Genomic DNA, 10,035 nt, shown 5'->3' on the forward strand with positions numbered 1-10,035 from the left:
ACCAAGGGACCAATTCCTACTAATAGAATACACCTATTTCAGAGATTGAAATTTCAAGGGGATAGAAGTTACCTGATATGAACATCAGTATTGTCAGTATTAACCAAGGGACCAATTCCTACTAATAGAATACACCTCACATTTAAGCTATTTCAGAGATTGAAATTTCAAGGGGATCGAAGTTACCTGGTTCAAGATTTAATATTTACCACCCATCCTTGTATCCTTGTATACTTCATGAAGGGAAGAAGGAGAAGCAGGGATCAACATGGTCTTACAAATTAAGTAGCAAGAATGATTCCTTGTAATTTGCATCCATTGCTTGGAAAAGGTCATACCGTAGGTTCAGAATGAGAGTATTTTGCGATGCTACTTGAGAAAGTGCGAGTGCACTTGGAATTGTATGTCTCGTTTATTCCAACCCAATGTCAAGGTGCATTAGTAATAAACAACAAAAAATAACTAAAAGTACTTTTTCAATCATATAAGAAATATCCCAGAGTTATGCAGGATTGAAAACTTCAGACAAAATTATTTCATAAATATAAAGCTAAAGAAGCAAGTATATAAACTACAAAAGCATCCCTTTCGGCTGGAAACATAAATGAGACAACACGGAATTAAAGAAGCAAAACTCTCTTAAACCAAAAATGGTACATATATCCGACGCTATGATATAATATTGGTTTTAATAATGATCAAGATAATACCTAACCTAAGATTGAGTAACAACCCATATTCTGTTTAAGTTGCGGTAAACAAAAATCTAACAAGCACGAGGACAAAATTTCACAGATATGGGTAATGAATGATAATTCAAACAGCAGTTTTCTTGTTCCTGAAATTTTCCTTCATCATGGCAAATTTTTTCTTGCACTGATTCACAGTTTTCCCAGGTACAGCAGCAGATACTCGCTCCCATCTCTGATTAGCTTCTTTTGGAAAGGTTTTTAATGCTTGAACTAGTGCCCTTTCCTGCACTGCAGACCACACGTCTGATTCAGAAACTTCTTGAGGGTCTTCCGAGCTAATGTTATTTGTAGTTGCCGTCGGTGTGGCTGTTGGAATCGGAGTTGCGGCTGGTATCGGTGTTTTTGAGGCAGTACTGTTTTCAGGTGTTGCGGCAGGTATGGATACCCCTTCCAATTCTTCTCTGGTGGTCAGTGGAGAAGCAATTGATTGTGCAGCAGGCTTCCTCTTCTCGAGAAATGTATCAAAAGCTTTGGCTGTATCTGGCTTTTGAAGGAGAACAGTTTTAGTTGCTTTCATTATATCTTCAACAGATCTTCCAGTGCCGATATATTCTGAAACAACCTCCCACCTCCTTGAAGTTCCTTTGGGAAACTTTTGAATTCCCTTCCTCAAAAGCTCGATCTCTTCTTTAGTCCAAGGTTTCTCCTTTTTCTCCGCGTAGCCAGCAAGAGAACTAAGGTTTCCATTAGCCTTGACAGTGCCATTTTGTTGAGTACTTTTGTCATCAGCCACATCTTTCTTGCAACCATCTTCCTTGTTACTAAGTGCATCTCTTAGAGCTTCTGCCTGCTCTAATACCTCTTTTCCTTCCATTTTCTCGCACAAGCCCCTCAACCGATCCATATCAAATGACAAGCAAATCTTTTCTACATCGTCTTCAGAGATATCTAGTACGTGTTTTGACGAGATAGGTCCAGACAGATTTCGAAGGCGTGTTCGCTCCTTCCGCAAGAGTTTTTTCTCCTTCTCCCTCACTTTCTTCTGAGCCGAAGCAGTTTCAGCAGCTTTTTTATCTTCCTCAGCTTTCCTTAGTCTCTCCTCTTCTGCAATTCTAGCCGCTTCTTCCTCCTCCAACTTCTTTGCCAAGTACTTGGACTCCTTTTTCCTTTTCTTCTCTGCTTTTACCTCTTCCTTTCTTCTCAATATTCTAGGGTCCCTCTTATAAGCATTATCAACAAGAGTACGGATACGTGTATACTCTTCCTTCCTAGCTTTCTCAGACAATTTTGCATTCTGCCTTTCCATCCACCTTCTATGATCTCGAGAATCAGCTTGCTCGAGATCAAACTCATCCGACTGAGGAAACTCCCTCCAACTTTTAAACGAATACCAAAAATTATAGAAACCATCAACATCCTTTATCGAAGTCTTATCATCACCAAGAGACGGAATCGGCTGATTAACCGACCACCGCCCATTCCTCATAAAGGCAGGACCAAACACCTTAAAAAAATCCTGTGGAGCACAATCGGTAGGAATCTCATCATCAAACTCATCAGTCGAATCATAAATCCTCCTCTTAATAGGATCAACCAAAACCTCATACGCTTCCTGAATCGCCTTAAAATGAGTCTCAATCTCCTCCTTCTTCGCCTGCTTCCCAGCTTCAGTCTCCTCCGAAAGAAGCAAAGAAGCCTGCTTATCCGGATGAAATCTCAACGCAGTTTCTCGATAACTTTTCCGAATTTGATCCTCATTAGCAAGATACCTAAGATGACTCAACCCCAATAAAGCATAATGATCTTGCTGCTGCTTCTCACCATCACCAGATTTCTTCTTACTCTTACTACTATAAGAATCAGACGGCAAATAAGCCTGATCCTTATCATCAACCACTTTCTTAACATCAGCTTCTTTGTTTTCTTCTTCTTTCTTAACACCGCGCAGTTTAAGCGCTACAGCATGAAAAGAATGACCTGCCGGCTCAAATTTCGACACCTTCAACGGAAGAGAATTCGACGAAACAAATATAGGTTTTCCATCTATAATCTCTGGTGAGTAAGTAATAAGACGATATGTTGATTGAACAGCCATGATAGTGGCTGGCAAACAAAATATAAACACGAATTTTTGATAACCTTCAACTTAAATTCAAATAAGTGCTTCAAATTTAAGCTCGTAATCACACCCCAACCTGATACAAAAAGAAAGAGAAATTCAAATAAGAAAATTTCGTGAAAACCTAGGTAGTTAATCGCGGCCAATAACGGCGGCGCAAGTGGAGTAGCCGCTGGCCGTTACAGCGACGGTAGGTATCGCTGCTTCAGATGTATTTAACGAGAGTAACGATTAAGATTTTTATGCGAAAAAAAGTACCTGGATAGAGGAAGCTGGAGAATTACGGTAGGAGGATGAACGGTGAAGAGGAATTGAAGAATTTCAGTGCGAAGGAGTATGAAGGAGCGGCGTGGTTGAATAACAGTGGCGGCTCCAACATAAATGTTGCTTCTAGGTTAAACGAAAAGGAGAAGGTTGAAGAAATAGGGAAATAGAAAAAGAAGTGAAAGTGTGGGCTCTTAAAAACCCAATCTATCCGCAAAAATAGTTGGGCCAAGTACTAGGGTTTGGAGAAACTTTCCAGCCACCCCAAATTAAACCTGCTCGTAAGCAATGCTTTTACCGTTATACCCCTTGCATAATAATTTTGGTTTTTCGAAAAATACCTTCAAATACCAGATTTTTTTACATAGTACCAAATTTGACATGTTTATATGAAAAAATATCGGATATTGTAAAAATTATCTGATTATTTAAAGAAATACCGGTAAAAAAAGCATTGTTTTCTAGTAATTATCTGGTGCATGTAAACCGATTTTTGTAAAGGGGAAATTTTATAGGACTGTGGTAAAATCTGCGATGTTGTCTGTAACAGAATGTTGGACGCTTAAGAATAAACACAAGAATAAAGTACGTGTAGCAGAGATGAGGATGTTGCATTGGATGTGTGGTAAGACTAGAAAGAATAGGGTCAGAAATGAAAATATTAGAGAGAGTGTTTAAGTAGAACCTATAGTATAGAAGGGCTGCAGTTACCGTGCATAGATAAAAATCTATGCACCATGCATATATTATTATGGACCCTTGGATCATTGGATCAAATTCTAGACATCAATTGTTATTACTCGATACTCAATACTCACCACTCAATACACAATACTCAATACTCAATACTAGATTAAAAGCATGATCCAATGGCTTATGTAGGCTTATGCATGGTGCATAAGTAAAATCCTTATGCATATTAGCCAAAGCCGTATAGAAGGGTATGGAAAATAAAATGAGGTGGTTTTGGCATGTAGACAGAAGATCCATAGATTTTGTGATAAATAAAGTGGATCAGATGGAGTAAAGTCGAACATCATTAAAAAGAGAAGTCATTAAAAAATATCTCAAGACTAACAATTTGGATAGAAGCATGGTTCTTGATAGAATATTATGGCGAAAGTTGATTCATGTAACATATCCCACTTATTGGGATAAGTAAGGGTGCTCATAGGGTGGTTTGGGCGGTTTTTACGTAAAAAATCATCCGAACATCAAGAGAAAAAAGTGTGCGGTTCGATTTGGTTCGGTTGACTTTTAGTAATAAAATCGAATCAAACCAAATCAAGCCATTGCAGCTTGGGTTGGTTTGGTTTTTAAAATATATCTATTGAGACATACATACACATATAGATGACAACATAACTTCGTATTTAATCATTTATGTGTTATCAAATAACATAATTTATCATATTTGGACAACAACTTTCCATTTAATATACATAAATAAGATTAGATAAAAGTGGAATAAAAAACATAAAATAGTAGCATAAAACAATATCAAAAACATTAAAATAAAATAGAAAAAAAAGAGGAGTGAAAGATTAGAGAAGATGAAAAAGAAAGAGCTAAAAAGAGAGAAGATGTTATAGAATAAGAGGAGCATTAAAAACGTAATTGGAAGAGAAAATATTAAAATAAAAATAATAAGATGAAAAAGAAAGAACTTAATAGATGAGAGACTGAAGAAGAATAGGTCATATGTATTTGGAAAAGAAGATGAAAAAAAGACGCGATACCGCTAGGTGAGATTTGAGAAGACTTAAACTAAAACTTTTATGGTCCGTTTGGTGCGCAGGATATGATAGAGACATGATAGGATATCAAGCAGGATAAAGATAAGATATGATACACACACGATGAAACTTATCCTATCATGTGTTTGGTTCACAAAGGATACATATAGTGTATATATATATATATATATATATATATATATATATATATATATATATATATATATATATATATATATATATATATACCCTTGTAAAACGATTATATTTTTTAAAATTATTTTTTAAATTATTTTAAAATTTATAAATTGGTAAAAAAAAAATTTACAATTAAAAAAATTCATTGACAATATTTAGTAAATAATTTCAATCTATAATATAAGAAAATTAATGGTTGTGGAAAAGTAAAAAATATCCTTATTTAATTTTTTGCCACCATAATAAAATTGTGGTTTTTTTTGTTTTTGCACCATAAATTCCTTGATTTTATTATTAAAATAATAAAACTCTTATATTTTATCAAACTTATCAAATCTCTCTCCATTCTCGGGTGTAGTTACCGTGCATACATAAAAATCTATGCACCATGCATAGATTATTATGGACCCTTGGATCATTAGATCAAATTCTAGACATCAATTATTATTACTCAATACTCACCACTCAATACTCAATACTGAATTAAAAATATGATCCAATGACTTATGTAGGCTTATGCATGGTGCATAAGTAAATTCCTTATGCATATTAGCCAAAGCCCTCCATTCTCTATTTTTTTTCTTCTCTTTCATCACTTTCTCACTTCTTTCTTCCACAAAAAAAAAATTATTATTGATATATATTTTTTTATATGCGAAAAGTGATATTTATGATCGAAATATTTTTTGTCAAAAATGATATAGGGAAAAATTTATTCAAAATATCTATTATTGATCTAATTATTTTTATATAAGAAAATTTAATATTGATCCAAATATTTTTGTAAATAACACCTAAATAAAAATAATATTTGTATACGGAGAAAATCTATTATTTACGAAAAATGATATTTATGATTCAAATATTTTTTTATTCAAAAATGATATACGAGAATAAATCTACTATTGATCTAAATATTTTTATATATGAAATTTACTATTGATTCAGATATTTTTGTAAATGATACTTAAACAAAAATGAAGTTTGTATACGAGAAAAAATCAATGATTGATCTAAATATTTTTATATACGAAAAAATGTCATTTATGATCCAAATATTTTTTATTCAAAAATGGAATAGGCAAAAAAATTATCTATAATTTAAGAAAATTAATGGTTGTGGAAAAGTCAAAAATACTCTTATTTGATTTTTTGTCACCACATTAAAATTGTGGTTTTTTGGTCTTTGCATCACAAAGTTCTTAATTTTATTAGGCTTAAATGCACTTTTGGTCCCCCTATTTTTAAGTTTTTTAAGTTATAGTCCCTCTATTTTAAAAGTCAGGTTTCTGGTCCCTAAACTTTACCTTACTCAGAATTTTGTTAGTCCCCCTCCAAATTTGCATAGCTGGCTGTGATGATTGGGATTAAAAAAATATTTTTAATTACGTGGCATTAGTGACTAGATAATTTTATTATTCAATATTTTATTATTAAGTCTCAAGTTAATTAATTAATTTTTATTCTTAAAATTAATACTTAAAAGTGGTATTAGCATCTGGATTATTTTATTATTTAACTTTTTTTATTAAGTCTAAAGTTAATTAATTATTTTTTACTTTTAAAATTAATTAATAATTAATACTTATTAAAAGATATACTATGAACCCAATTCTTTTGGCCCACTCATTTATTTTTCAATTCAAACTATTGCATAGATTAGGCTTTATAAACATGTTTTATCTTGATGTTGTCTTTGATCATGTTTTATCTTGATGTTGTCTTCAGTCATGTTTTATCTTGATGCCCTTCAGTCATGTTTTATCCTGGTTGGCTTCAATCATGTTTTATCTTGATGTTCCTCAGCATGTTTTATCTTGATGTCCTCAATCATGTTTTACCTTGATTGTCCTTTGATAGTTCTTCAGTCATGTTTCACCTTGATTGTCCGTTTAATACAGCCTCGTTCATGTTTTATCTTGGGCATCTCATATATTCTTTTCCCGAAGTTCAATCACGCTTTACCCTGATTACCTTTGTTGACTATCTTTCCTCTCCGATTTCATTCACATTTTACTCTTAAATGTCTTTGGTGTGATCGCTTGTTTCAAGCCTTATTCCCCACAGAATTCAGAGTGTCTCATATCATATTGCATTCAAAAAGTGTCCATTGCATTCATGTCATAAGCATTGTTGCGGCGATCTTAGGACAAAAATTGTGTACTTTGTATTTAAGTCTCTTCACATCTTCGATAGAAGAAACTTAAATAGGGGCATCTGTCGCACCTCAATTTTTGCCCTACGAATTTCATTCATCTGGTCATATTGCATTCATATTTGGTATACATTTAAATCGTCGCATTTATTTTTTATTTGCATTTTTTCTTTATTAGGTTTGAAATTTTATCTTTTGTAATTAATAAGTAGTTTTGTTTCATTTGATTTTTCTTTTTTTTGTCATCTTATATTATCATTATTATTATCTTGATTATTATTATTAGATTTTATTATTATTATTATTACTAAATTCTTTTTTAGAAAAATATTTAATACAAAAAAAGAGAGTTTTTTTTTATAAGTTGGGCCCAAATTACATTTTTCTTTTAAGCCCATTTTTATTTTCTTACAATAGAACAAAACATAAACAAAAAGAGGTCCTTCTTTTTCTAATCTCTATCCCACGCTTCCTGCTCACTTTGTGCCGTCATTATCAATCCCTGCTATCTCTTGCTGCACCATTAGACCTGCAAAACACTGCATAATGTGTCCAAAAACTCTGCCCCTGTATCAGTCCAAAAATTTCACCAAAATGTTCCTACACAAACCTGCAGAGAGAAAGGGCATGAATCAGTTAACAAATATGTTCAAATTTGATTCCAATTTTCCCCCCAAACTCTTTCAATTCTTCTATAAAAACAAGAACAAAAACACAGCAAAGGGAAAAGAAAAAAACGACAAGGAAAAGCAATAAAAAACTCGGCAGAAAACTTGTTGATCTTCCTCCAAACTTTTTCACCAAATCCACCTCCATAAACATGTCACCCTTACAATGCTAACTGAACTTTCATCACACAACTTCATAACTTCCCTGAGTCACTACTCCCTCAGCCTACACTAAACTCACAACATCAACTCATAATCAGAACCTTCTTACCTTCCTTACAATCAACAACCATCCATTCAATCTTTCAATATCATCTTCAAATCCTCACACACCCCTTCAAAAAACAACTCTCAGCATACTCAGAACCAACACAACATCGCACGCATCCCTCAACACAACAAATCAACAACAAGAACCGCAGGAAGCAGAGCTCAGTAACAACATAAGCGAATCCAGAAGAGAAACGAACATACTCAAGGAGAAAAGGATTCGAACAGAGTAACGAGTACTTACTTTCATTAGCTTTTTATTTTATGCTTGCAACACCATATAATCTTCCTGTAATATTTGAATCTTAATGGTTTGGGGTTTAAATTTGGGGATGAATGGGTGTTAGGGTATCTGTTTGATTGCTTTTGCACTTTACCTGTTTGTTGTGTTTGCGAAATCGATTTGAACTTGAGAGAGTGCAGTGAGCTAAGAGCGAGAGATCGAGAATCTGTTGAGAGAGATTCGAGATCGACAGAGAGTTGTGAGAGAGAGCCCTCGCGAGAGAGGCGGAGATGGAATACTTTTCTTGTTGAGATGTTTCGTTCACTGAGAGATTTTGATTTGAGTTGAACAATCGAGAATTTGAGAGATCCTTCGCTGTTCCACCATTGCCATCGAGAGAAAGAGTTGAAGCGTGAGGTTCTCTTTTTTCTTTGTTTGAAAAGCAGAGCGATGAAACAGAGAGAGGCAAGGAGGAACGGCTTGTTAGATTTTTGTGTTAGGGTTTTTGGTGTTCTAAATTCAATTGGGTTTAGGCCCAATTCGTTTTGCTTTTGCATCACCCATTTCTCTTTTATACCCCATGTTACTTCTGTTTTTTTAGCCCATTTGATTTGATTTTTGTTTTATTTTGTTTCTATGTTAAAAATCTAATTGTTTTCATTTTCTTATATATGTTAAAATACAAAAACATGTCTTTATTTTAAATCAGATTTTATTTTCATTTTTATATTAAAATCCCAAAAATATTTTTATCATGTAGATTTGTTAGATTTTACTTGTATTAAAGTACCAAAAATATTATATTAATCTCGACCCAAAAAAAAGAATAAATAAATCTTGGTCCAATGCCAAGTGGTTACAAATAATTTCTCGATCCAACGTCGAGTTTTCTTCTTTTCAAAAACCTTTTTCTTAAATCGAAAGATCTTGTGACAAGAAGTGTACACCTCTTGAATACCTCGATTCTTTTGGATTAACACATTTTTTTAAACCTTTCTTTAATTAAATCGAAAGATCTTGTGACAAGGGGTGAACACCTCTTGAATACCCTGATCTTTTGAAACTAAAACACATTAATAAAATCAAAGTGATCAAGTGACAAGAAGTGCACACCTCTTGAATACCTTCGATCCTTTGAATCAAACAATAAAAAACTTTCTTAATCAAATCAAAGAAATCAAGTGACAAGAAGTGCACACCTCTTGAATACCTTGATTTTCTTGAACCAAAACTCTTTAATTAATCAAAGTGATCCTGTGACAAGAAGTGCACACCTCTTGAATACCTTGATCCTTTAAATAAAAATACATTAATCAAACCGAAAGATCTTGTGACAAGAAGTGCACACCTCTTGAATACCCTGATCTTTCGAACCAAAATTAATTAACAAGGACAACAAGTGACAATGGGGCTCGCTCCTGTTCAATACCTTGGGTAAAGACGCGCTAGGTGCACACCTATGCTCAATCCTTTGCTAAACGTCCGCAAAAACATCCTTTAAAACACAACTTCAATCTCATTCAACCTTTTTTGCCTTATGGCTTTTAAAAATCTTTTCATAAACGAGACTCTTAATCAATCTTCAATACGAACATACTTCCACATGTGAAGATCGAACATCTTCCACTCGAATGCGATGATGGCCAAAATCATGTCTTATCTTGATTTAGTCATCCATTCTTGTAGTGATATCATATCCATGTGCGCGTA

The 10,035-nt window shown here is 33.6% G+C and overlaps 1 protein-coding gene across 1 annotated transcript; it reads right to left on the bottom strand.

Annotated features, from left to right (window-relative positions):
- Positions 1-512: 512 nt before the first annotated feature.
- Positions 513-3,285, bottom strand: LOC131660275 (uncharacterized). Its single transcript, XM_058929487.1, has 2 exons — positions 3,070-3,285; positions 513-2,887 (listed from the first exon to the last, which is right to left on the bottom strand). The coding sequence occupies exon 2, from the start codon at positions 2,785-2,787 to the stop codon at positions 817-819; it is 1,971 nt and encodes a 656-aa protein (XP_058785470.1). The 5' UTR covers positions 2,788-2,887; positions 3,070-3,285; the 3' UTR covers positions 513-816.
- Positions 3,286-10,035: the final 6,750 nt, after the last annotated feature.

The sequence above is a fragment of the Vicia villosa genome, linkage group LG3 (assembly GCF_029867415.1).
Source record: "Vicia villosa cultivar HV-30 ecotype Madison, WI linkage group LG3, Vvil1.0, whole genome shotgun sequence".
Lineage (NCBI taxonomy): Eukaryota > Viridiplantae > Streptophyta > Magnoliopsida > Fabales > Fabaceae > Vicia > Vicia villosa.

What these genes read in the sequence shown, in the direction of transcription:
- LOC131660275 (XM_058929487.1), bottom strand. Translation starts at nt 2,787, where the DNA reads ATGGCTGTTCAATCAACATATCGTCTTATTACTTACTCACCAGAGATT.